Source organism: Amblyraja radiata, chromosome 17 (assembly GCF_010909765.2).
Source record: "Amblyraja radiata isolate CabotCenter1 chromosome 17, sAmbRad1.1.pri, whole genome shotgun sequence".
In the NCBI taxonomy this organism is placed as follows: Eukaryota; Metazoa; Chordata; class Chondrichthyes; order Rajiformes; family Rajidae; genus Amblyraja; species Amblyraja radiata.
The window spans coordinates 23,398,183-23,425,860 of record NC_045972.1 but is presented as its reverse complement, the minus strand read 5'-3'; the positions used below and the strand labels follow the sequence as shown (position 1 = coordinate 23,425,860).

At 46.0% G+C, this 27,678-nt stretch overlaps 1 protein-coding gene across 2 annotated transcripts in view; it reads right to left on the bottom strand.

The window, feature by feature from the left end:
- Positions 1 to 6,534: 6,534 nt before the first annotated feature.
- adamts18 (ADAM metallopeptidase with thrombospondin type 1 motif 18) overlaps positions 6,535 to 27,678 on the bottom strand; it is a 175,649-nt gene continuing 154,505 nt past the window's right edge. For both annotated transcript variants that reach the window (XM_033035863.1, XM_033035864.1), the window contains 5 exons: positions 18,884 to 19,088; positions 12,827 to 13,021; positions 10,226 to 10,450; positions 8,187 to 8,331; positions 6,535 to 7,313 (listed from right to left, as the gene is read on the bottom strand). In XM_033035863.1, the coding sequence (XP_032891754.1) occupies positions 7,198 to 7,313; positions 8,187 to 8,331; positions 10,226 to 10,450; positions 12,827 to 13,021; positions 18,884 to 19,088 (886 nt within the window). In that variant the 3' untranslated portion in view covers positions 6,535 to 7,197. The remainder of the gene's footprint in view (positions 7,314 to 8,186; positions 8,332 to 10,225; positions 10,451 to 12,826; positions 13,022 to 18,883; positions 19,089 to 27,678) is intronic.

The following is a 27,678-nucleotide window of genomic DNA, read 5'->3' as shown; positions in this document are numbered from 1 at the left end:
GATCCGCTGTAGCTTGACTTCATAGTTACGCATGTGTGACCCCACATGCCCCCAGATTTGGCTGTTTACAGTCAGCACTCTGAGGGCCTCACAGTTCTCTGGTGTTTTGTAAAGATCTAGCGCCTCAGAGAGCACCTTCTCCTGCAAGGGCTTATTTGAACGATGATTTATGCTGGCCGCTAATTTCGGTTCCAGCGGTCTTCCAGCACGTGGGGTTGCTACATAGCGGTCCACCACACCCAGCAGCTCTTCCTGCTCCTGCACCCCTTGCATACTCCCGATCTCGTCCGCCAGCCCCTGTTGCAGACCAGCCCAGCCCTGGTCACCAATGCTAGCCTCCAGTGATGAGGGAGCAGAGGGCAGTGTACAGAACACTGTGGAGGGGGTGCCTGATCTCCCTCCGCGAGAGCGCTCTTTCTGCACTTCCCGCTGGAGTACTTGCTCCAAGAGCCGTTCCATGTGGCTCATGCGGCTGTGTCTCCTCCGTTTAGGTGGAGACGTGTCCCCGTCCGACGAGTCGGAAACCACCGGAATTTAATAAACTTTGTTTATTATTTCCGCTACTTTCACAATGGGGTCCTGGAACACCATCTGGTTGTTCTGTGCAATCATTCTGTGCAACCAACCGACGAGTTGGTTTTACTGGTGGATTTTTTCCCAGTCCGCTGTTCAGGCATTAGCGGGACTGGGCTTGGCACGGTGTCAGGGATGGTGGAGCGCTCTATGAGCAGTCCTGCCGCCTGTTGCTGCCCCCCTGAGATTGAACGCTCCTCTGGTGGAGTTTTGCGGGGGGCAGTTCTCTTCGAGAGTTTTTTCCCTAAGTGTACTTATTTCTGTAAGCAGAAAGAACACACACAACTCTCCTTCTCCGTTAGACTCCTTTCCACCTTCAGTGTACTTACCTAACGGTCCGTTTTTTAAACCTGCAGCGGGAGAGCCTGACTCCAGCTGCCGCCGCTTGTTGCACTGCTGGCGTAAATGTCGCGCATGAGCGCTGAGCGGGTTCTTCACGTAGTCACTCACGTGACTCCGAAGTAAAATTAACAACTTATTAACACTTAAAAAGGGATGGGAATCAGTATTCACTGTTTAAGTGCCATTAAGTTTGCAGAACAAGACTGGGTGAGCTACATACATGAACATGGGGCGGCACAGTGGTGCAGAGGTAGAGTTGCTGTTATACCACCAGATACCCGGGTTCGATCCTGACCATTGGTGCTTTCTGTGCCGTGTTTGCACGTTCTCCCTGTGACCACGTGGGTTTTTTCCGGGTGCTCCGGTTTCCTCTCACATCACAAAGACATGTCAATTTGTAGGTTCATTGGCTTCTGTAAATTGTCCCTAGTGTGTAGGATAGTGCTAGTGTACGGGTGATCACTGGTTGGCATGCACTCAGTTGGTCAAAGGACCAGTTTCCATGCTGGAACTAAACTGAACTCAATGCAACACGGAGTGCATACACCACAGCAAAAGCAACAAGCAAACAGCAAAGAAAATAGCTGGGATCCATTACTTGGAATGATCAAAGGCATCTGTTGTATTGTCAGCAGCAACACATCAGAGCTTTAGTTCATAAGTTTTAAGAGCAGAATTAGGCCATTCGGGCCATCAAGTCTACTCAGCTATTCAATCTCGGCTGATGTATCATTCCCTCTCAACCCCATTCGCCTGCTTTTGCCCCATGACCCTTGACTCCCTTACGAATCAAGAATCTGTCAATTTCCACTTTACAAACCACCTTTAACTTGCCCCATGTCTTTCAACATTGGGATGGCCCAAAACCTGTATATTTTTGAAGTGTAACACTTTACTAAAGGCAACGATTGTGGCAGGCAGTAGGTTGTGCTCAAAGTGCTGTAGTAACTCAGTGGGTCATGCACCATCTCTGGATATCATGGATAGGTGATATTTCAGGTCGGGAACCTTCTTCAGAATTTGTGTTTCTTTTCATAAACCAACATCTGGACCTATGTCTATCTTCATTAATGGATGAAAAGTGAGAAGTCAAAACACGAGAATAATTTAATAAAAGTAAACTCCAGAAGTTCAGGGATTGGGAAAATGGATAATATAAAGGAACTGCAGATGCTGCTTTATATCAAAGATAGACACAAAATGCTGGAGTAACTCAGCGAGTCAGGCAGCATCTCTGGAAAAAATGGATAGGTAACGATTCGGGTCGGGAAGAAGGGTCCTGAACCTGAAATGTCACATACTGATGTTCTCCAGAGATGCTGCCTAACTCACAATGTTACTCCAGCATGTTGTGTCTATCACAGGATGAAAAGGGTTGGACAGAGTTAAATGGACTTCCTGACATCCGTCGATACCTTGTGATGACAACGCAGCAGCAGATGACTGGAGCATCAGCTTTGAACAATATCTCAGGGAGATGATGTTTTCCTCAGTTCTGGCACCTTGAAGCAGAGACATGATCTCAGGACAAGAGGTTGGTTATCCAAGATGGAGAAATCTTTCATTCAGTAAATCATGCACATTTGCAATTCTCCTTGCCAGTGAATTGTGGAGGTGGAATCTTTGAAAATTTCCAAGCGTGGAGCAGACAAGGTTTTGGATTTGAGGGTTGAGGGGAAGAGGCAGGAAACGTGTGCGAGGCCAAGATTTTAGTGAATGGTGGAGCAGACTCAAATGAAACATAGTCTTTCCACTATTATTACTATAGCAGCACGGTGGCACAGCTGGTAGTGCTGCTGCCTCATAGCGCTGGAGACCCGGGTTCGATCCTGACCTGTGTAGAGTTTGCATGTTCTCCTCATGACCGCATGGTGCTCCCGTTTCATAGAGTCATAGAGTGTACAGCATGGAAGCAGGCTCTTCGGCCCAATGTGCCCACACCGGCCAACATGTCCCAGCTACACTAGTCTCACCTGGCCATGTTTGGTCTATATCCCTCCAAACCTGGCTTATCCATGTACTGTACCTGTCCAACTGTTTCTTAAATTTTGGGATAGTCCCTGCCTCAAGTACCTCCTCTGGCAGCTTGTTCCATGCACCCACCACCCTTTGTGTTTCCTCCCACATCACAAAGCGTGAGGGTTTGAGGTTAATTGGCCTGCTGCAATCTGTCCCTAGTTTATAGGGAGTTGATGAGAAAGTGAAATAACATCAACTAGTGTGAACAGGTGATCGATGGCTGACGTGGGCCGAAGGGCCTGTTTCCATGATGTATCTTTCAAATGTAAGAGGATTAGATGCAAAGTGCACTCAACCAGGATTCCTGCATCACACCCTAACATCATTGCTTTCATAAAGTGCGTTAACGTGTGAATGAATTTTATTACAAAAAGATTTACAAAAATTTAAATAATACTTACAGTATTAATGCACACACAAAGAGCAAACTACAGCCTCTCTCAATAACGTAACCATCACAATAATCTTGTATTCCTGCTTTGCTTGTACATCGGGAAACCCACTACATGAATTTATTAATAAATTAAAAATGTACAAGAAGTAATAATAATAAAATATTTTGTTTAAGAAGGTCTACTAACCCAACAATCAGAGACATCATATATAAATGAGCTTCTGGAAATCAGGCAGAATAAAACTAAATGTGTTATTCCCCATGGAGACACGAGGAACTGCAGATGCAGGAAGGGTCACAACCCGAAACGTCATCTATTCATTTTTTCCAGATATGTTGCCTGACCCGCCGAGTTACTCCAGCTTTTTCTGTCTAGTTTTTTACAAACAAAAACCAAGAGTGCTGGGCTAACTCAGCGCGCCAGGCAGTTTCTCTGGAGAACATGGATAGGTGATACTTCGGGTTGGGACTATTCGTCAGACTGAATGCGGGGAGCCAGGAATATTCGGCCATCGGCCCACAAAGTCCATGCCGATCGTGTCAATGCAAACTAATCATTGTTTGCATGTGATCCATGTCCATTCCCTGCATATCCCAGGGCTTATCTAAAAGCCTCTTACATGTATCGTATCATGTGATGGAACCTGACATTCTACAGGCACTGGGTTGATGAAGATGAGGCAAGATAAAGGTATTGGTTTGTGCTTTGATGAATTAGTTTGTATATGTAGGTTTATATGAAATTATGAAGTGTATACAATTCTGAGAGACAGATAGGGTAGACAGTTGGAACCTTTTCCCCAGGGTGGAAATGTCCACCACTAGAGGGCAGAACTTTAAGATGAGCGGGTGAAAGTTTAAAGGAAATGTACAGTGCAAGTTTTTTTAACACAGAAAGCGGTGGGGGCCAGGAGCGCATCGAGAGGGCTGGTGGAGGAGGCAGATACGATAGTGGTGTTTAAGAGGCTTTGAGATAGACACTTGGAAGTGCAGGGAATAGAGGCATATGCATTATGTACAGGCAGATGAGACCAGTTTAACTTGGCACAAACATTGTGGGCTGAGTGGCCCATTTCTGTGCTGTACTGTTCTACGCTGGAAATTTTAATCTTGGAAGAAAATTTGGTCTGCCCCTATCAAGGCTTTGGAGTCTAATGTTCTTCTCCAGTGGAAGGCCAATGGAAGCAGATGTGCGGCCATTACAAAATGTTTCACCGAAAGAGTCTTTGCCGAGTTTGGCCCTGATTCATCGTCATAGAACATGTTGCTTGTGAAATCTGTTGGCTCTTGTACTGTAGGACACACTTCTACCAACCAACTCTTATAAGGGACAAGGCATGAGGTCTATAACTCTGAGGAAGAGTCTGACTCAAAACGTCACCTATCCATGTTCTTCAGCGATGCTGCATGATGCGCTAAGTTATTCCAGCATTTTAATGCTTGTCTTTTGTCCATAACATGTAGGGTGGCACTGTGGTGCGGTTGCTGCCTTACAGTGGCAGAGACCCGAGTTTGATCTTAACTACGGCTGCTGTCTGTACGGAGTTTGTTTTGTCCGGGTGCTCTGTTTTCCTCGCACATTCGAAAGACGTGCAGGTTTTTAGGTTTATTGGCTTCTGTAAATTGTCCTTAGTGTGCAGGATTGAACTAGTGTACGGGTTATTGATGGCAGTCATGGACTCGGTGGGCCGAAGAGCCTGTTTTCGTGCTGTATCTCTAAATCTAAACTCTATTTGTTTCGAAGAGCCTTGTGTCCATTGCCATTCATATCCTATGTACTAGTTCTGTTTATTTCCTTATTAGGATTGTGGAGGAAGTAAGGGTGGAGAATTAAGTTAAATAATAAGTTCACCAGATGAAACACTGGGATCATTCACAGTCTGAGTTATCCCTATGTTATGTAGATGATGAAGCAGGCAGGTCTAAAATCAGCCCTTTCAGAAGTCCAGCACAGCCATGGTGGGCTGAATGGACTCCTACCACCCCGTATGATTACCTACCTAATGATGCCACCATTGCCAGTGACAAACGGTGTCCAGCATTTATTTGCAGAGAGCAATTCTCAAATTAGCAAAATTTAGTTTCAATTAGCAAGCACGTGTGGTTGTTAAAATTCCTCGCTTCACCCACCCCAGAACGCCAGGATCCCTCTGACAAATTTCCTTTAAAAATACATGCCTTTCTTTCTTCAACTTTATCAAACAAACACAAACAGATTGTTTGGTGGATGAAACCTTCGATAGTACATGAACAATAAGGTCTACAATGCATTCAAAAGGGAACTGCAGATGCTGGAATATCGAAGGTACACAAAATTGCTGGAGGAACTCAGCGGGTGCAGCAGCATCTATGGAGCGAAGGAAATAGGCGACGTTTCGGGCCGAAACCCTTCTTCAGACTGATAGGGGGTGGGGAAAGAGAGAAGGACAAAGGGAGGAGGAGGAGGAGCCCGAGGGCGGGCGGATGGGAGGAGACAGCTAGAGGGTGAAGGAAGGGGAGGGGGGGAGGGGACAGCACGGGCTAGCCAAATTGGGAGAATTCAATGTTGATGCCAAGGGGACGCAAGGACCCCAGACGGAATATGAGGTGCTGTTCCTCCAATTTCCGCTGGTGCTCACTCTGGCAATGGAGGAGACCCAGGACAGAGAGGTCGGATTGGGAATGGGAGGGGGAGTTGAAGTGCTGAGCCACCGGGAGGTCAGGTAGGTTATTGCGGACTGAGCGGAGGTGTTCGGCGAAACGGTCGCCCAACCTACGCTTGGTCTCACCGATGTAAATCAGCTGACATCTAGAGCAGCGGATGCAGTAGATGAGGTTGGAGGAGATACAGGTGAACCTTTGTCGCACCTGGAACGACTGCTTGGGACCTTGAATGGAGTCGAGGGGGGAGGTGAAGGGACAGGTGTTGCATTTCTTGCGGTTGTAACGGAAAGTGCCCGGGGAGGGGGTGGTGCGGGAGGGAAGTGAAGAATTGACGAGGGAGTTGCGGAGGGAGCGGTCTTTGCGGAAGGCAGACATGGGGGGAGATGGGAAGATGTGGCGAGTGGTGGGGTCACGTTGGAGGTGGCGGAAATGGCGGAGGATTATGTGTTGTATTTGCCGGCTGGTGGGGTGAAAGGTGAGGACCAGAGGGACTCTGCCCTTGTTGCGTGTGCGGGGATGGGGAGAGAGAGCAGTGTTACGGGGTATGGATGAGTGCAATGCAGTTTGTTACTGCCTGACTAAATGTCCGGCTGGATATTAGCACCACAAAGTCTTAAACGCTGCGCTTGATATTCTAACATAGACAATCATACTCCTTCCATCGGTAAGTGCATTGTCCTTGTTCTCTCGTGAAGCAATAGCAGTTAAAGGGCACTGTTTTAATATAATATCCCTACACTCACACACATACAGACACACACACACACAGAGGTGTAAACATATGAAAACAATCAAATGCAGACCACACAAACTGTTAATACTTCTTACAAACAAAAAAATCGACAATTTATATATATATTTATATACCTAGATTCTCCACGCTGACCAGGATTAAATTTATCCAGCAGGATAATTTTCCATCAACAAGAGCAAGGCTGGCTGGCAAACACTTTTCAAAGTTTCAAAGTCTTGTAGAACCAACGCGTCTTCATTGTTTGTCCTTCTTGTCCTACCAGATGCCAACAGTCTGTCAATCTTTTCGAGGAGGGGGGTGAAAAAAGACCCACTAAGCCTTTGTCCAAGTCTGCGCTGAACCACCCTGAGCGAACGACTACAAAACCTCCTTGACAGCGGCTAATAAATAATCTTGTTGGGGTGGGTGATCCGTGGGGAAAGGGAGTGAGGGGAGAAGGTCAAGGTGATTGTGGTGGCGAAGACGCCGGTCGCTATCGGTTGATTTTGCTGCAGGACTTGCAGCATTGCTTTCCGTAGAACTTGTGGCTGCAGAGCCCATGTTGTGGAACCAGGTGGCACCAACTAAAGTAGTCGACACAGTTGAGATCTACGATGGGAGAAGAAAATACACATCAGCAAAGGTTAAAAGCCACAAGAGCCATAGGGTCCCTTGCCCTTCAAGTTTCAAAGTCCTTGTATTAGTAGAACCAACTGGTTCTTCATCATTTGTCCTTCTTGTCCGACCAGATGTCAGTAAGATACCTACCAGGTACGTCAATCTTTACAAGGGGTGAAAAAAGAACCACTAACCCGTGTCCAAATCAGCCCCAAACCTCCCTGATAGAAGGACTACAGGAGAGCTGAGTTAGGAGACCGGCTCAACTGATCCTTGCCAACCACCATCTCCTATCTAAGCAAGTCCCACCTAACCGCATTTGCCCCATACCCCTTTAAACCTTTCCTATCCATGTACCTGTCCAAATGTCTTTTAAATGCTGAATTGATATCCGCCTCAATTAAATCCTCTGGTAGTATGTTTAAGAAAGAACTGCAGATGCCGGGAAAAATCGAAGGTAGACAAAATGCTGGAGAAACTCAGTGGGTGCGGCAGCATCTATGGAGAGAAGGAATAGGTGACATTTTGGATCGAGATCCTTCTTCAGTCTAAAGAAGGGTCTCGACCCGAAATGTCACCTATTCCTTCTCTCCATGGATGCTGTCTCACCCACTGAGTTTCTCCAGCATTTTTGTCTACCTCTGGTAGTATGTTCCTTATAACAACCACCCTCAAGAGTGAGAACGTTTCCCTTCAAGTTCCTATTAAATCTTTACCCTCTCACCGTCAACCAATGTTCTCTGTTTTTTGATTCCTCTACCGTGGTTAAAAGACCCACTCTATCACCCACTCGCTCCTGTATTCACCATCCTTACTCCTGCATTCAATGCATTGCAAAGCGGATCTAGACCTGAAGGGACTTACCTTTCCTGGGTGATGGACAGAAGATTGTATTGCAAGCTCTCGACACTGCTGGTTTCTGGTGTCCGTGACATCCTACTGAAGGTCTCCCCTGTCGTAGACAGTGCATGGTGCGGATCTGGACTCCTCCTCCGCACGTGACTGTACACTGCACGGGAAAGAAAGGAATTATTTCACCCTTCTTGTCTGTTATTCCTTCTCAGTGACACAGAAACAGACAGCCTTTCATCTTCCGTATGATAGGAGCATCAAAATTTAAATCATCAACATGCTTCAACTCGATCAAGTCTTACACCACCTTTCGGCCCAACTCTTCCATGCCGACCGTTAGTCCATCTACATTTAAAAGACATTTGGTCAGGTACATGGACAGGAAAGGTTTAGAGGAAATGAGCCAAAAGCAGGCACGTGGGACTAGCCTAGAGGCATCTTGGTCAGCATGGGCAAGTTGGGCCGAAGGACTTGTTTCTGCACTGTATGACTCTGTGACACTAAACGTTGTTATTGTACCTCCTCTGGCAGCTTTTCCCATGTACCCACTACACTCTATGTGAAAAAGGTGCTTCTTTAATTATTTTCCCTCTAACCTTAAACCTGTGCCCTTTAGCTACAGAATCCCCTTATTTGCAGTTCATTTCCATGCTTTACCATTCTATAATCGGCTTGCATCTAAGAAAAAATAGATACATAGATAATAGGTGCAGGAGTAGGCAATTTTGCCCTTCGAGCATTCAATGTGATCATGGCAGATCATCCACAATCAGTACCCAGTTCCTGCCTTCTCCCCATATTCCTTGATTCCGCTAGCCTTAAGAGGTCTATCTAACTCTATTTTGAATGCATCCAGTGAATTGGCCTCCACTGCCTTCTGAGGCAGATAATTCCACAAATTCACAACTCACTGTGTGAAAAAGGTTTTCCTCATCTCAGTTCTAAATGGCCTACCCATTATTCTTAAACTGTGGTCCCTGGTTCAGTGAAGTATATTGTTTATATCTTTATATCCACTGAAGCATACTGTTGAAGAGAAGTTATTCAAATTGTGATCAGAGGGCACTTAAGGTGAGAGGGGTAAAGATTAAAGGAGATATGCAGAGCAAGTTTATTTTATACAGAGAGTAGTGAGAGCCTGGAATACGGTGCCAGGGTGCTGGTTAAGGCAGATACGATACTGGCGTTTAAGAGACTTTGGAAAGGCACATGGATAGGCTGGGAATGGATTGATATGGAATATGTTCATGTCGACTGGCATCAAAGATAGACACAAAGCGTTGGGGTAATTCAGTAGGTCAGGCAGCATCTCTGGTCAACTTGGGTGGGACATTTTGGGTCGGGGCGCTTCTTCAGGGCCTGTTCTGTCCTTTGTTTTAAATTTCTAAAGTGTAAATAGTCACCAGCACCATCTACTGCAAATTACAACAATATTCAGTTACAAGGGGCTGAATAAACAGTGCCACACCATCTAATTGCTCAGCATTACACACTGGTCAACCTGAGGAGCACCTTCAGCAACAGACTGGTTCCACCAAGATGCAGCACAGAATGCCACAGGAGATCCTTTTTTCCCAGTGGCTATCAAATTATACAACTCCTCCCCCTTCTGTCGTGGGGTAGATTGTCTCCCCTTCTCCAAAACCACCCCCCCCCCCCCCCCCCCTCCCCCTCCCCCTCCCCCCCCCTCCCCCCACCCCGCCAGCCACCCCAATCTTTGCACATCCCAAATCCTGGACTTTAATTTAATGTTTAATGTATCTTATTGTTATCTATAAGATAGCAGCTATCTTATCTTTATGTAGCTAATGGAATCAAGGGATATGGGGAAAAAAAGCAGGAACAGGGTACTGATTTTGGATGAACAGCCATGATCATATTGAATGGCAGTGCAGGCTCGAAGGGCCGAATGGCCTACTCTATTTTCTATGTTTCTATCTTGTTGTGTTTTATGACTATTGGCAGACCAATTTCCCTCCTAGGATAAATAAAGTTCTATCGTATTGTATCGTATCCCACACCCGAATCATAATTCAACTCTGGCCTCCTACCTGTTGCCATGGTGACGCATACCAGGCTGGTGCCGCATTGCTGAGGATTTGGTTCATGGGTGGATTGGGACATGCGCCCAGGTTACAAGCTCGTTCGGGATCAACCTTCGCTTTGGGCAGATGGCGACATCTCCGCTGAGGGAAAGGGACATACTTGCCGGACACACTTTTCTCACTGCACTTTAGCTCCCGTTTTTGTAGGCCGGGACCACAGGACACTGAGCACTGTATAAGGAGAAATACAAGCAGTGTTTTACGCAAGAGAAGTAGTGGCAAAGAACTGAAAAAAAAACTCTCACCAACTCCTGCAGATGCGCCGTGGAAAGCATTTTATCGGGATGCATCACGGAGTGGTTTGGGAACAGCTCCAACTAAGAAGCTGCAGAGAGTTGTGGATGCAGCCCAGACCATCACACAAACCACCCTCTTCCATTGACTCCATCTACACTTCACGCTGCCTCGGCAAGGCCAGCAGCATAAACAAGGACCCGTCTCACCCGGTCACTCCTTCCCTCTCCCATCAGGCAAGAAGTACATATGTCTGAAAGCGCAGACCTCCAGATTCTGGGACTGTTTCTTCCTAGCTGTTACCAGGCAACTGAACCGTCCTCTCATCAGCTTGAGAGCAGTTCTGACCTAGCATCTACCGCGTTGGAAACCTTTGAATTATCATTAATCGGACTTTATCTTACACTAAACGTTATCTGTACAGTGTGGATGGCATCACTGTAGTCAGGATAGAACCCGGGTCTCTGGCGCTTTAAGGCAGCAACTCTATCACTGCACCACTGTGCTGCCCCAATGTGTGACAGTGTAGAATCTGCCAAAGAGGACCATAGCCCTGCTCACTTATCCTCCTCATCCCTCCACTGAGGTGAATGTAATCCAGTGCAAGTTAAACAGAGCACAGCTAGGAAAATGGCCAACTCAATGAGTTAAGTCAGCAATGTCAGACTTACCACCACACCAGCAAGAAATATAAATTACTTTCATTCTCTCGGCCCTCTCCATCTGATCCTTGCTAATTAAATTTGCAGTGAAAGCAAAGAGAATATCTAATTTATTTTTAATATCCAATATAATGATAATCTTAAATGGTTGACTCCGCTAACCTCTCTATAGCATTGTGCAGTATAATTATGCCTTGCAGGCAAAAAGGTGAGGGGTTAGACATTTGTCTTTGATCACAGTTGGTCAACACTTAATATGGAGGCAGTGACGCATTACTGATGAAGGTTCTTCAACCTGAAACGTTCACTCCCTTTCTCTACCACAATTTTATCTTCTTTCGTTTGTTAACAATATTTCAACAAAATGTACAAATTTGGAAATATAAAAGTTCCTTTCCCTTTTCCATATCAAAGAGTAGTCGCTGAACCGATGCCCGGGTGTAAGGGTCTGCTTTGAGATGTGTAATAATACGATAATAATAATACTTTATTAGCCAAGTATGTTTTGCAGCATTTGCCAAGTCAGTCATACAAATAAAAAGTAACGGAACACACAAAGTACATTTTAACATAAACATCCATCACAGTGACTCCACATTCCTCACTGTAATGGAAGGCCAAATAAAAGTTCAATCTCTTCCCATTGCTCTCCGGAGGTCGGGGGCCTCGAGCTTTCCTTTGACAGGATGATCTTGACTCCCGTAGCCGGAGGCGGGAACCTCCGCTTCGAGGCGATCAGCTCCTGCATCGGGGGGATGCCCGCGCCGGATGATCGAACCCCGCGTCGGGGCTGGTCGAACCTTCCCGACGTTGGAGCTTCCGACATACACAGCCTCTCCCGAGACTGCGAGCTCCCGATGTAAAGTCCACAGGTCGCGGTTAGGGCGATCCCAGGCAAGGGATCAACTCTGAAGTAAGTCCACGTCCCACGATGGGACCCAAGGTCAGTCCGAGGAGGCCTCCGGCTCCAACGATGGTAGGCCGCAGAGCGACTGGAGGTTGCAATCCGAAAATTAATCGCATCTCCGGCAAGGCAAGAAATTGAATAAAAAGTTTCCCCCTCCCCCTCCCCCCACATAAAACAAACCTGAGAACATTTACACAAACTTTTAACACACACTAAAAATTAAAAAAAAGACGAAAATACAAACAGATTGTTGGCGGGGCTGTCAATCGTGCGGCACCCCTGGTGGTCAAGGAAGGAACTGTAGATGCTGGTTTACCCCATAGATAGACACAAAATGCTGGAGTAAGCTAGCTGGACAGGTAGCATCTCTGGAGAGAAGGATAGGTGATGTTTTGGGTCAAGACCCTTCTTCAGACACTTATCACCTCTTCCATCAGGCAAGAAGAACAGAAGTGTGAAAACACTCGCCTCCAGATTCAGGTTCAGTTTCTTCCCAGCTGTTATCAGGCAACTGTACCATTCTATCACAAACGAGAGCTGCCATCTACCTAAATTGGACACACTCAGACTAACTTTAATCGGACTTTATCTTGCACTAAACCCTTTATCCTCTATCTGTACTCTGTGGACGGTTTGTTTGTAATCATGTAGACTTTCCAATGACTGGATAGCAAGCAGCAAACAAATGTGTCACTATACACATTACAATAAAATAAAATAAACTAAACAAAGTCATTGCCAGACCTCTGTCCATGCCGACGTGATCCATCGTAATCGGTCGTTCTTCGGGCACCTCCGCACCACACAGATCTCCTGACTCTTGGGCTTGGAGTCCAGCATGCACAGACTATCCAGCACGGTGTGCGGTTTGGATGTGGGGTTGGTGCTTCTGCAGTAGACGTTGCGCTTTCTCATCCCCCGGCCACAGGTCTTGGAGCACTGGAAATGGGAGACATAACAAGAAGGTGAGAAACAGGTGAAGGTGCAGATTCAATGGCCTCGTGGACTTCCTCTGCCATTCAATGTGATCCCATCATGGCCTCAACCACACTTTCATGGCCTGCATTTCCACTGTCGGCACATTTACAGCAGCTAATTAACTGACCTGCACCTCTTTGGGATGCGAGGGGATGATGATGATGAAGATACAAAATACTCACTAGAGTCCCAATGGTCCCTCTTTGTTCTTGGAGACCCCCCCCCCCCCCCCCCCCCCCCCCCTCAATGCCGAGTTCCTTTTTGTTCTCTATAGCCTGACCGCCTCTCTCCCTTGTACTGTTCACCAGCGAGCCCCTCAGCCTTTGTGCCCCGGGGGCGGTGGGGGGCACCTCCCACAGCCGACCTTGAAGGCGCGGGAGGTTAGACCACCCTGGACCTCATCCTACCTGCCCTTTTGCCAGCATCCGTCTGGTTGACTCCTTGCTCATTCCGGTTCCCGGTCTTCACGGAGCACCCAGAGAATGACAGCCACGTAGTCGTGGGAAGAACGTGCAAGGTCCACACAGAGTGGACACAATGGGGACCCGGCCTGGGGGGCTGCCGCGAGGGAGGGGGAAGAACTGGCGCGATGGGGGAAGGGTGAACTGGCGCGATGGGGAGGAGGGGGGGGGAATTTGTAACTTTGTAAGCGCCATTCATGGGCGACTATTGTTAAGAATTTCACTGTCACTATGATTTATTCATTTATTCATTCAAGAGCTCTGGAGGTTAGGATGGATTCTTCTCCCTGGACATCTGAGGCAGAAGCTCCACTGGTTGTGTCAATATGCCTTCTATTTAATTCCAGACTTAATTAATTAGCTGCATTTAAATTCCTCAGTTGTCGCGGTGGGATTCGAACTAAAGTCTCTGGATTGATGCTAGTTGCTAGTCCAATAACATAACCCTCTACTCTACCATACCCGACTACCCAAATCTTCAAAAGCTATTAATGCCTGGACAGTGCATATAATTAAACCTTGTTCAGGAAATCTTGAATCTCCCTATTTCACCTCCTGATCCACGCGGGTTTGACTATCTCCCCGCACGTCACGGCCGGCCTGCAGGGAGAGAGGCAGCCGCCGGTTGGAGAACCCGGTGCACCGCGGCCTGCAGACAGAACAGCCGAGCCGGCCTGTGCTCGCCCCCCCCCACGGCCAAACGTAAGACAAGGGGGCCATGGCCGGGGGGGCGATGCCGTTGAGACGGTCCCTGTTCGTCCCCTGAAGGCCGTGGATGATGGAGCCGGTGAAGAAGGCGGACGCGATGGGCGAGGCCGGTGGCAGAGGGAACCGGGGTCTGGCCTACTGCGCCCTCAAGGTCAGCTGCAGGAGGACCCCCCCCCCTCCCCGCGGGCACAAAGGTGGTCGGACAAGGAGAAGCACGTCGCATGGCAAGGAAAGCGACGGATGGAGGCCTGCAGCAACCTGGGGCTCGCCTGGATCTGGCACCACTCATCAGAACTAGAGCACGGACTGGACTTTCAAAACAGCATCAAAACATGGCGCCTCTTGCATGCGGGCTCAGTGGACTCTTTCTGTACACTTCAGTAAACGCAGGTTGATGATGAACCTTTATTGCCTTCAAACGTCAATGATGGATCTCCCTCCACACAGGCTGACTAACACTCCGAATGTTTCCAGCTTTTTCTGTTTTCTATCCAAGATTCCCTGCAAGTGGACATTTACATGTTTTCACTATTCTTTACCATGCTTGCAGATGAATGGGAAAGAAAGAACACAATCTGCCCCTGATGAATAAATGATGAATTGCTCTGCCTAAAGGTGTTCAAATGAAGACAAAGGAAATCCTTGCAGCTTCATTTTTCATTGTTAAATTCCAGGTGCCAGTCTGACTATCAGATTTTATCAGCAGCTAGAATGTGAGACTTGTCCAACCTGAATCCTAACCAACCACTGATACCGTCACACGAATGACCCCAAATACTTATTGGATACTTAGATTCAGGCTCGTGTGAGAAGGTGCGGGACAGTTTAGACACTCTAAGATAGAAGAGACTAGATGATGGAATTTGGAGCAAAATAAAACTGTTGAAGGAACTCAAACAGATAAAAAACAACGTGCTGCAGGAGCTCGGTGGGGCAGGCAGCATCTGTAGATGGCAAAATGGCTCAGCGGTAGAGATGCTGCCTTACAGTGCCAGAGGCCCGGAATTTTGATCATCCCGACGAGAGGGCCTGTACATCGGGCCGCCCGTAGCGGCAACCACGGATGAACAAAGGAGGAGGACTGACTGAACTTTGTGCCTTCCACCACAGCGAAGAATAATGTGGTGGATGTTTGTGCTAAATCTTATTGTGTATTATGTGTTCTTTTTAAGTGTATCGCTGCTGGCAAATTCATTTCACTACTCCATCGAGATCATGTGACAAATAAAATTGACTTTGACTTTGACCCTGGTTTGATCCATATTAAGGGTGCTGCCTGTACGGAGTTTGTACATTTTCCCTGTGGCCGCCTGACTTTTCTCTGGTAGCATCTCTGGAAAGCTGGAAGAAAGGTGGGGGAGAGGGGCGGACAAAGCCTGGCAAGTGACCGGAGGGTACAGGTGAGGGGGCCATATCCAGATGGGGCATGGGGAAGAGGTGAGCTGGTGGGGGGGGGGGAAAGAGATGGGGCTGTTTGTAGGTTAGTTCCCTAAAATTGTAGATTTTTCTACAACCCCTTCTTCAACCCCCTTTTACTTTCAGTCTGAAGACCGGTCCTGACCTGAAACATCACCCATCCTTTTTCTCCAGGGAGGCGGCCTGACCCGCTGAGTTGCTCCAGCACCTTGTGTATATAGCTTCAGTATATATCAGCATCTGCAGTTCCTTCCTACACATGCTGTCTAACCTGCTGAGTTACTCCAGTACTTTGTGTCTGTCTTCAGTGTAGACCAGCATCTGAGTTCCTTCCAACACATGTTGTCTGACCTGTTGTGTTACTCCAGCACTTTGTGTCTATCTTCAACTGTCTAACTTCAAGTAACCCTTGCTTTCCCTCTCTCTCTTTCACTCCCAGACCATAGTTCTCCGACTAGTTTCACTGTCCTTCTAATTAATTTTACCGATTGTATGCTGCATTGTCACATTCCCCTCAGCTAACGATGAACCAGTTGTCACATTCCCCTCAGCTAACGATGAACCATTCTATTTATTTATCATCATCTGCTTTGATCTGTCGTTTACACACTTTACCCCTCCATATCTCCAGACTTCCTCTCCCGTAACTGTCTGAAGAAGGGTCTCGACCTGAAATGTCACGCATTCCTTCTGTTCAGAGATGCTGCCTGACCCGCTGAGTTACTGCAGCATTTTGTGTCTATCTTCAGTATAAACCAGCATCTGCAGTTCCATCCTACACTTCAATTTGCATATGTCTGCCTTAATAGTTAAATCTGTTCGTTTCTGCTATCATTCCTTTACATCTCCCATTTTCTGCTTTTTTTCCCCAGACCCTCGCTGTTCTATTCTTAGTATCCCTGATACCAGAACCGTGTACAATAAGGGATTTGCAAGTGGTATTGTTTTCGTCTGGAGTTTAGAGCAACCCAGGTGCTGGCGCGTGTCTTCTTGGCAAATTAAGTGGCTGAGGATTCGCAGGTTCTAATAATCGGCCACGTCTGAAACGTGATCGTCCCGAGACAAAGGCTCCAAGTCTCTGGAGAGCAGTAGATTGTAGATGTCAGCACACTTGACTTCTCACCAGGCCTAACCCAGGTGCGGCTTCTTTGATACAGCTGTCTCCAGCACAACAGAAACCCCGAACATGACCAGCAGAGGGCAGCAGCATCGTGCCACTAAACGATGGATCACATTTAGTAAAGCCTCACTCCCTCTAGCCCCAGTCAAACGTCTAATGGGAAATGAATGGGTGTTCATAAAATGTTGGAACTCATCCAATGAAGGGTTCTATTCTAGGAGAATAAATACACACAAAGGGATTTTCAAATTGAATCTGAACTTAGAATTTTGAGATACAGCGCGGAAACAGGCCCTTCAGCCCACCGAGCCCGTGCCGACCATGCCGAGCCCGTGCCGACCATGCCGAGCCCGTGCCGACCATGCCGAGCCCGTGCCGACCATGCCGAGCCCGTGCCGACCATGCCGAGCCCGTGCTGAGCACTATCGTACATACTAGAGACAATCAAATTTTTTTTAGCTATGCCAACTAACCTACAAACCTGTATGTGTGGGAGGAAACCAGAGAATCCGAAGAAAACCTATGCGGTCACAGGGAGAATGCACAAACTCTTACTACTACGGGTGCTGTCTGTACAGAGCTTGCACATTCTCCCTGTGACAGCGTGGGTTTTCTCCAGGTGCTCAGGTTTCCTTCCACATCCCACAGATGTGCAGGGTTGTAGGTTAATTGGCTTCTGTAAAATTGCCCCTTGTGCAAAAGGTAGGGTGTGGGTGATCGTTGGTCGGCATGGATTCTGTGGGCCGAAGGGCCTGTTTCCACGCTGTATCACTAAACTAACTAATGTTGCAAAAATTCTACGGACGTGCTGATAAAAATGATCGTTGCGTGTAGCAGGTTGTGCATCAAAGTTTTGATCGAGGGACTCATTTTTGCGGCAGTTGGAAAAAGTTGCATAAATCCTCACAAATAATTAATTCTCTGCAATAGAAATTATCCAGCAAAGGGGAAGGTAACTTTACCCACCTGGCCTGCTTTGTAAAGAGGCTGCTCAAATTATTGCACATATGCAATTTTAACTGAAATCTTGACATTTACCTTGTTCGACATTTATTCTATAGAATCTATTGAAAATCTTTCTTCTGCACTTCATCTTTTCACACCGTGTCACTTTCAATCAATTGTTACAATCGAGACATGAAGCGCTTTCTGTGTTCCACCATACAGCCCACCACAAGTAGACAAGAAAATATACAAAGTGCTGGAGTAACTTAGTGGGCCGGGCAGCATCCCTGGAGAACATGGATAGGTGACATTTCTGGTTGAGATCCTTGGGGTCAATATTATCCATTGATGATGTCTGACCCACCGAGATACTCCAGCACTTTCCGTCTTTTTTGTTTGTAAGCCAGCACCTGCAGTTCCACGTATCCACAAGGAGTCAGGAGTCGTTAATGTTTAGATAACCAGATTCTATTATTTACAGCAACATCGGAATAGAACACAAAGGATAGAAGGGTGTGGTTTAAAAACAGAGATAACACACCCAGATCCAATTTGCCTTTGAATTCTAACACCATTTTAGCCAAAGGCTATGGATATTTAGAACGTAGAAGAGTGCAGTGGAAACAAGGAACTGCAGATGCTGGTTTACAAAATAAGATACAGAGTGCTAGAGTAACTCAGTGGGTCAGATAGCATCTCTGGGAAACGGATAGATAACTTACTAAAGATAGACACAAAGTGCTGGAGTAACTCAGTGGGTCAGGCAGCATCTCTGGGGAAAAAGGATAATTGACGTGTCGGGTCGGGTCCTTCTTCAGTCAGTTTCTCCAGAGACGCTGCCTGACCCGCTGTGTTACTCCAGCTCATTGTGTCTATCTTTGGTATAAACCAGCATCTGTAGTTCTTTGTTTCTACATGGATAGATGACGTATCCATGTTCATCTATCCATGTACTCCAGAGATGCTGCTGGACCTGATGAGTTGCTCCAGTATTTTGTAACATCTAAACTCTAGCCTTGCCAGCGATGATAAGATCCCCAAAACATTAATTAAAAACTGCTGCCAGTTTTATGGGCCTCCCTCAGAAACGCTGGGAAACCCTTGGTGACTGGGCTCCATGACACTAAGATGTGGGATTTGGACTGCCCGACCTCCACACACTGCAGGGTTTACCTGTGTCCACGTTCCAGCGGCCCACTCTGGGGGGCAGTCATGGATGTTGCAGGGCTGAGCCTGGGAGGGCGTCACAACGGGGCACATGGAGTGGGGCACGGTCTGGTCCCGCTGGAAAGCCGCCTTGCGGAAGCACTGGATCTGGCGGCTCTGCTCCCCTCCTCCGCACGGCCGGCTGCACTCGCTCCACTTGCCCGTCGACCAGCTGGGGCGCCAACGGAAGAGGAACAAGAGAGAGGGGAGAAAAAAAAACAAGGTTTTGAAACAAAGAACAGGGGCTGCACGGGTTTGTACGTTCTCCCTGTGACCTGCATGGGTTTTCTCCAGGTGCTCCGGTTTCCTCCTACACTCCAAAGACATACAGGGTTATAGGTTAATTGGCTTCGGTAAAAATTGTACATTGTCCCTAGTCTGTAGGTCGGAGTGATAGTCTGTACGGGTGATCGATGGTCATGACGGACTTGGTGGGCCAAAGGATCTCTTTCCACACTGTATCTCTAAAAGCTAAAAAAAATAATGCAAATGCGTTATAACGCTATTGGCTTTTGTGAAGAATTGTAAATTGTTCCTAATGTGTAGGATAGTGTTAGTGTACGGGGTGATTGCTGGTTGGCACCAACTCGGTGGGCCAAAGGGCTTGTTTCCACACTGTATGTCTGAACTGAACTAATACTAACCCACGGAAATACTGCAAAAAGCCTTGATAACTAGCTAGGCAATAATCACAGGATAGCCAGCTGGACAACAAAATGTTTGTAAATCTCACTGGAATTAAATATTGGGGACGGAGTGCAACACTACCATATAACATATTTAGCACCACTAGCCGGGAATGAATTTCTAGTCATGCGATTCTATGATATTCCATAGGACAATGTCTGGATAACATTAACGACAAAAATGCTATCTTTTTATTGTGAACTATGATGGCATCCAGACTGAAGATCACAAACAGAATTGTTTATTGTTTTAGGAATGCAAATGCGTGGCAGGTTTGGGATTGATTTGGGAGACTTGTCAAACTTTAATTAATACAATGTTAAACATTTGGACCCGGGACTTTTATTCAATGCCTCTAAAAGCGCTGCAATTTACAAATTTCCTTTGTCACAAAACATAATAGACAATAGTCAATAGAAATAGACAATAGGTGCAGGAGTAGGCCATTTGACCCTTCACGCCAGCATCATCCACAATCAGTACCCCATTCTTGCCTTCTCCCCATATCCCTTGACTCCGCTATCTTTAAGAGTTCTATCCAACTCTCTCTTGAAAGCATCCAGAGAATTGGCCTCCACTGTTTTCTGAGAGAGAGAATTCCACAGATTCACAAACCTCTGTGTGAAAACGTTTTTCCTCATCTCCATTCTAAATGGCTCACCCCTTATTGTGGCCCCTGGTTCTGGACTCCCCTAGAACACGTTGTGGAACACTCCATGAACACTTCATGGACGCAATTACTGCGGAAAATGTAATGGTATATCCAACACTATCATCAGCTTTACAAGTTGATTTTTTATAAAAGCTTCATTTTAAATATATTCGATATTTTTCAAATTCTGCAAAAGCTGCCATTTACTGTCCATTGAGGTGTCCCTTGAATGGAACCAATGACTTGAGGTCAGGAGTCACATATAGGACACAACATGAGAGGATGGAAGTACAATCATGAATCAAATGGGGTTTTACAACAACGACACACACAAAATGCTGGAGTAACTCAGCGGGTCAGACAGCATAGTGATAGAGTTGCTGCCTAACAGCGCCAGTGACCTGGAATCCATCTTGACTATGGACAGGTGCTGTCTGTACAGAGTTTGTACATTCTCCCTGTGATCACTTGACTTTATCTTGCACTGAACGTTATTCCCTTTATCATGTGTCTATACCTGTGGATGACTTGATTGTAATCACGTATTGTCTTTCCGCTGACTGGTTTGCCACAAAACAACAGCTTTTCATTGCACCTCGGTACACGGGACAATAAACTAAACTAAATATCAGGTTGTGTGTTGGATATTCAAAGTCACACTGTGTCAGCAGCAACACAGAGACTGTAACTGCTCAGTAAGGCGGTGGTAAAGAGTACTGGCGTTGGGCAATAAATAATACCCCTGCATTAATAAATAATACTTTTTATTCTTGTGCTCTGTCACTGTTAGCAAAGCTGGCGATGGTCAAATGGCAGTAAATTAAGCGGTTATTAAGCAAATATGTCGGAGAGGAAAACCAGATGCATGTAAGGTCACTTCTACAAACCAGTTGGACAACTATTGCTATTTCCTTTCACAAAGGTAATCAAGATTATCTTTGAGGTAGTCTTGACTGGCAAAGGGTTAAAAACCAAGTAGGGAACACCTGTCAGCAAGGAATACGTGCTGACTGCATTCTTGCAGCCGAGCCTTTTGTGTTTCCACCAAGTCTAGACCTGATGAACGCTGTCCGCCACTTCACTTGGCACAAGCCGCTTCATCAGCAGCTCCTCCCCCCCCCCTCTCATTATCAGTTCTCCAAGTGGTAAAATTACATCCATGGTGTTTCCAGCAACGATAGTTTAGTTTCGGGATTACTGGGTCACTCTGGCTAGGTTTGGTTGGGTCAAGGCTGCACACAGTACCAGTCCTTTGATGGAGTTTAGAATTTAGAGTTCAGATATACAGCACGGAAGCAGGTCCTTCGGCCCAATGAGTGCATGAGTTCACACTAGTTCTATGTTATTCCACTTTCGCATCCACTCCTCATACTCTTGGGGCAAGTTACAGAGGCCATCTTACAGTGGCGCAGCGATAGAGTTGCTGCCTCACAGCGCCAGGGACCCGGGTTTGATACTGACTATAGGTAGTGTCTGTATGGAGTTTGTACATTCTCCCTGTGACTGCGTGGATTTTCTCCGGGAGCTCCGGTTTCCTCCCACATTCCAAAGTCGTACAGGTTTGAAGGGTAATTGGCTTTAGTACAAATTGTAAATTGTCCCTAGTTGGTGTATGATGGTGCTGGTGTGCAGGGATCGCTGGTCGCCTTGGACTTGGTGGGCCGAAGGGTCTGTTTCCGCACTATATCTTTAAAGTAAAACTAAAAATTGACCTACAAACCCGCACATCTTTGAGAAGTGGGAGGAAACCAGAGGACCTGGAAGAAACCCATACGGGATAGCACGCAACAAAAACGTTTCACAGTACCACGGAACACGTGACAATAAACTAAACTGTAACTGGGTCACAGTGAGAATGTGTAAACTCCACACAGACAGCACTTGAAGACCGGATAATAATAATAATAATAATAATATATAATCATTTGTTTATAGGGACAGTGCATATTAATGAACATTTGCATGTAAATATGCGAGATTGTAGCCAATCAGTAGCTAATTTCCGTCTCTAGTCCCAGGCAAAGGTAGGTGAAGTGTCTTGCCCAAGGACACAACGACAGTACACACTCCAAGCAGGATTCGAACCGGCCACCTTCAGGTTGCCAGCCGAACACTTAGCCCATTGTGCCATCTGTCGTCCTGGGTCTCTGGATTGGACCTAGAGTGAGGCAGCAGCACTGCCAGTTGCATCACTGTGTCGCCCGAAACCAAACATTAAACTAAAAACAAAACCCTGAAGCTTCTTGGACAGTGTAGTGGCACAGCTAGTAAAAGTTCCTACTTCGCAACACCATTGACCCAGTCATAAAACTGTACAGCACAGAAATAGGCCCTCTGGCCCACGTTGGCCATGCTAACTGGGGCCAAAGGATCCAGACCCAAAAAACTGAGCTTGTTTTCACTGGAATTTAGAAGGATGAGAGGATATCTTATAGAAACGTATACAATTATAAAAGGACTGGACAAGCTAGATGCAGGAAAAATGTTCCCAATGATGGGGAGTCCAGAACCAGGGGTCACAATCTAAGAATAAAGGGGAGGCCATTTAAACCTGAGATGAGAAAAATACTTTTTCACGCAGAGAGTTGAGAATTTGTGGAATTCTCTGGCACAGAAGGCAGTAGAGGCCAATTCACTGGATGAATTTTAAAGAGTTAGATAGAGCTCTAGGGGCTAGTGGAGTCAAGGGATACGGGGAGAAGGCAGGCACGGGTTACTGACTGTGGATGATCAGCCATGATCACAATGAATGGTGGTGCTGGCTCGAAGGGTCAAATGGCCTCCTCCTGCACCTATTTTCTATGTTTCTAACCATGTTGGCATATTGAGCGTCCTATTTGGCCCATAGCTTTCTCAACCCTACCTATCCATATATAATGTGTCCAAAAAGTCATAATTGCATCCACATCTATAGCTTCCTCTAGCAACCCTTTCCAAATACAGATTTAATCCTGATCTCTGGTGTTGTTTTTGTGGCGTGTTCTCACTATTGCTGGATGTGGCTTCCTTCTAATCCCAAAGACGTGCTGGTTGTTGGGTCAATTGATCTACAGGTATGTAGGGCACATCCACTGCGTGCAGAGATTAAAATAGGACGAGTGAAAAAGGGTGCTTGATGGACATCCCAGACTTGTTGGGCTGAGGGGCCTGTTGTTATGCTGACCCTTAACAACAGAACAATAGATGGCAAGGGATGCTAATTTGTAAACGTTAGAAGGATATGAGGGGACGAGGAAGGAAAGTTTCACCCAAGGATTGGCTGGGTATGGATCTTGCTACTTAAAAGATTAGTCAAAGTAGATGTCCTCTCAACAATGGGAAGGTACCCAGACCACTTGAGATCCTGTAACACATGTGGCTTTGGACTGAGAGCTCAGAGATGGGATTAGTCTAGACATTTCTTTCTTGGCTGGCAATGTCACAATGGGTCATACATTTCAGTGTCATACATTTTTAAGAAGTTATTATTTATACGTCAGATCCTAGTTATTATCTGACTGGTTGCATCACGGCCTGGTTTGGAAATTTGAATGCTCAGCGATGAAGGAGGCTGTAAAAAATGGTGGACTTTGCCTGGTTCATCACAGATATTGACCTCACCATCATTGAAGGGATCTACAGAAGTGCTGTCTCAAGAGGACAGTAATATCATCAAATACCCACACCAGCCTGGCCACTCTCTCTTCTTGCTGCTACCTTCAGAAAGAAGATACAAGAACCTGAGGACTCTCCAGTTCAGTACAACCTTTTTTAGTTTAGTTCAGAGTAACAGCGCGAAAACTGGCCCTTTGGCCCACCACGTCTGCGCCGACCAGCAATCCTCATACACTGGCACTATCCTACACATTAGGGACAATTTACAATCTTTACCAAAGCCGATTAACCAACAAACCTGCACGTCTTTGGAATGTGGGAGGAAACCGAAGCACCTAGAGAATAATCCACATGGTCACAGGGAGAATGTACAAACTCTGTACAGATAGCACCCATAGTCAGGATGGAACCCGGGTCTCTGGCACTGCAAGGCAGCAACTCTACTTCCTCGCCACAGTGCCATCGTCCCATCAACTATTGGGTTCTTGAACCATTTTGCACAACCCCTAACTACAACCCTAACCACAATCCTACCACCACGGACTTTGCACTACTTTGATTGCTCTATATACTTTGGTTTTTGCACTATCATGGTGTAGCTTACTTAAGAATATCTACTGATTTATTGTACATTTATGTATATTGTTGCATCTAATGTGCCTGTAAAGCTGCAGCAGGTATTATCACTGGAGGATATGGATAGATGACATTTCGGGTTGGGATCCTTCTTCAGACTAATTGTAGAAGGTGGGGGGGGGGGGGAGATAGCTGGAAATGTATAAGGAGCGGGTCAAAGCCTGACAAGTGATAGGTATAGGAAAGAACTCCAGATGCTGGTTTAAATCGAAGATAGACACAAAATGCTGGAGCAACTCAGCGGGACAAGCAGCATCTCTGGAGAGAAGGAATGGATGACGTTTCAGGTCGAGACCCTTCCTCAGACTGATGTCAGGGGAGTGGGCGGTACAGAGATAAAATGGACTCAGAGACAGTAAGTGGAGGGAAAACTGGGAAGGGGGAGGGGATGGAGAGAGAGGGAAAGCAAGGGCTACTTGAAGTTAGAGGTCATTGTTCATACCGCTGGGGTGTAAGCTACCCAAGCAAAATACGAGGTGCTGTTCCTCCAATTTGCCCTGGGCCTCACTCACTGATAGATATATACAGGGGACGAGGGATTTGATGGCAGATGGGTGGACAACCATCTCCTCCAGAGAAGCTGCCTGACCCTCTGATATTCTGCAGAACTTTGTGTTTTACTCAAGATTCCAGCATCTGCAGTTACCTGTGTATCCCCAAGTGTTTCATTAAAGAAACTAGGAACTACAGATGCTGGTTTACAAAAAAACACAAAGTGCTGGAATAACTCAGCAGGTCAGACAGCATCTCTGGGGAACATGGATGGATAGGCAATGTTTTGGGTCAGGACCCTTCTTCAGACTTGGTCTTCTTCAAAACTTCCTTCAGCCTGAAGAAGGGTCCCAACCAAAACATCACCAATCCTTATTTTCCTGTGATGCTGCCTCACCCATTGATTAATCCAGCATCTTGTGTCTTTTTTTTTTTTTTAATTCATTTTTCCAGTTCATATCCAGTGCGTGTAACAAATATGCATATGTATGCATTGTATGACCAACTGTACCACTATTCACGGCTGTCAGTCATCAAATGATGCTGGGCACTTTATTCAAGGCATTTTCCATTCAGAACAGTGCACATCATCTGCATGAGTTTGACTTCACTGACATTCAGCATTTTATTAGCTACACTGTGGAAACATTACACCTGACGTGGATCAATCCGATGCATTTTCATTGCAACAAGATGCCACAAGAGTACAAACAATATTAGTTATTAATAAAGGAAGCACTTTCTAGACAGATGATTTAGGAGGCTTCAGTCTGCCGGCGTAAAACGTGTCTGGGAAGTCTCAGCCTTAAGTGGGCATCAGCTCACAGAATTAAAAACTGATAACCACCATTTGGGGATTCGGCGAAAAGCAATTACTGTGTCTGACAATCTGCAAAAGGTGAGCTAACATCAGCCTAGACTGAGTGATTGGCTCAACAGTGCTTTGGTACTCTTATTACATTAAGTATATACTCCGTACACGCCAAATTCTCCAACAAACTAATCTCCTTGAATGATAGAGTCCTCTTTGAGGACCTTCATATCTGCTACTTAAAACAGGCAGCTCAGCCAAAAGAATGTCCACACTGATTGTATTTTGGTCGAGATGTAAACGATTGTTGGGGATTTGTTCAAGATGGAATATACGATCGTTACTCACAGTCAAACCAAATCAGCCTAACAGCCAGTAAACATAATACTAGTTTCAATGGAGTCACAACGAACTGCAGAGGCTGGTTTACAAAGGAAGACACAAAGTGCTGGAGTAACTCAGCGGGTCAGGCAGCATCTCTGGAGGACAGGATAGGTGACATATCGGGTCGGGACCCTTCTTCAGACTGAAAGAGGGTCGGAAGGCATCCGAGTCTGAAGAAGGGTCCAGATCCAAAACGCCGCCTATCCATGTTCTTCAGAGATGCTGCCTGACCCGCTGATTTACTCCAGCACTTTGTGTCTACATTTGTTTCTATCATTGGATCAACCCCTACATGGTGCTTGGAGCATTGCTATGGTACATAGAACATAGAAAAGTACAGCACAGAATCAGACCCTTCAGCCCACAATGGCAGTGTGGAACATAATGTTGAACAAAATAAATTAACACCATCTGGCTGTATATAATCCATATCTCTCCATTCCCTGCATATCCATGTGCCTATCTAAAAGCCTTTTAAAGCACTATTGTATCAGCCTCCACCATCACCCCTCGTGACACAATACAGGCATCTATCTAAAAAATTTGCCCCGCACCTCTATATTTTGCCTCTCTTTTCTTAAAGCTATACCTTCTAGGCTTTGACATTTCCACCCTGGGGAAAACAGGTCTGACTGTCTACCCTACCTATGCCTCATAATTGTGTTTATTCACATCAGGTCTTCCCTCAACCTCCGGCATTCCAGAGAAAATAACCCAAGTTTGTCCAACCTCGCTCTTCGCAGTTTATATTTTAGCATTTCAAGGTTTTTAATCTGTAGAGTAACCGAAAAATAGACTTTGACACAGCTCTCTACACCCGAGTTCACCTTTGTAGATGTGCTCTATTGGGGGCAGTTTGGGAAGTCAGGCTTTAATTCCTTGTGGAAAGCAGAGTACAGTTGCATTAAAACTGTTGAACATCCATCTCTCAACTTTCCTGAAATCCTTAAGACACAGTGAAGGATTGACTGAATCAGGAACAAATTGGAATTTTCTAACTTCCTGCTATGGTGAGCTGTCAGAAACATTCAAATATCAACTTAACTTTTATGTGAATTTAACAGTGTCTAATATTACTTCTGGGCTGAGATTTATAACACACCTCTTGAGTGCAGACTGTATCACACTAAATTGCCAGTTACAATAGCGACTTGGCAGAAACTCAAAAGGCTGTACCTGATCTAATAAATATGCTATGGTCAAATGAATTCTTGCAAAGGTTTAGTGATGATGTTCTGGATTACTGTCAAGATCTTATACAGTGCTAAAAGACTTTGCTGAAATTCCAAGCAGCCACAATTCTCATAACACAAACCCACTAGACTTCAATTCCTCAGCCTTCACGGAAACATTTAATTTTCAACAGGTTGAAAAAAAATAATAAATGACAGTAACAGATATAACTGAGCAATCTCATCTGGCAGCTCCCTCGAGGCAGAGATACCTCGATTATGGGGAATGAAAATCAAGAAACTGGAAATCTGAAACGTAATAAAAGGTTGAGTT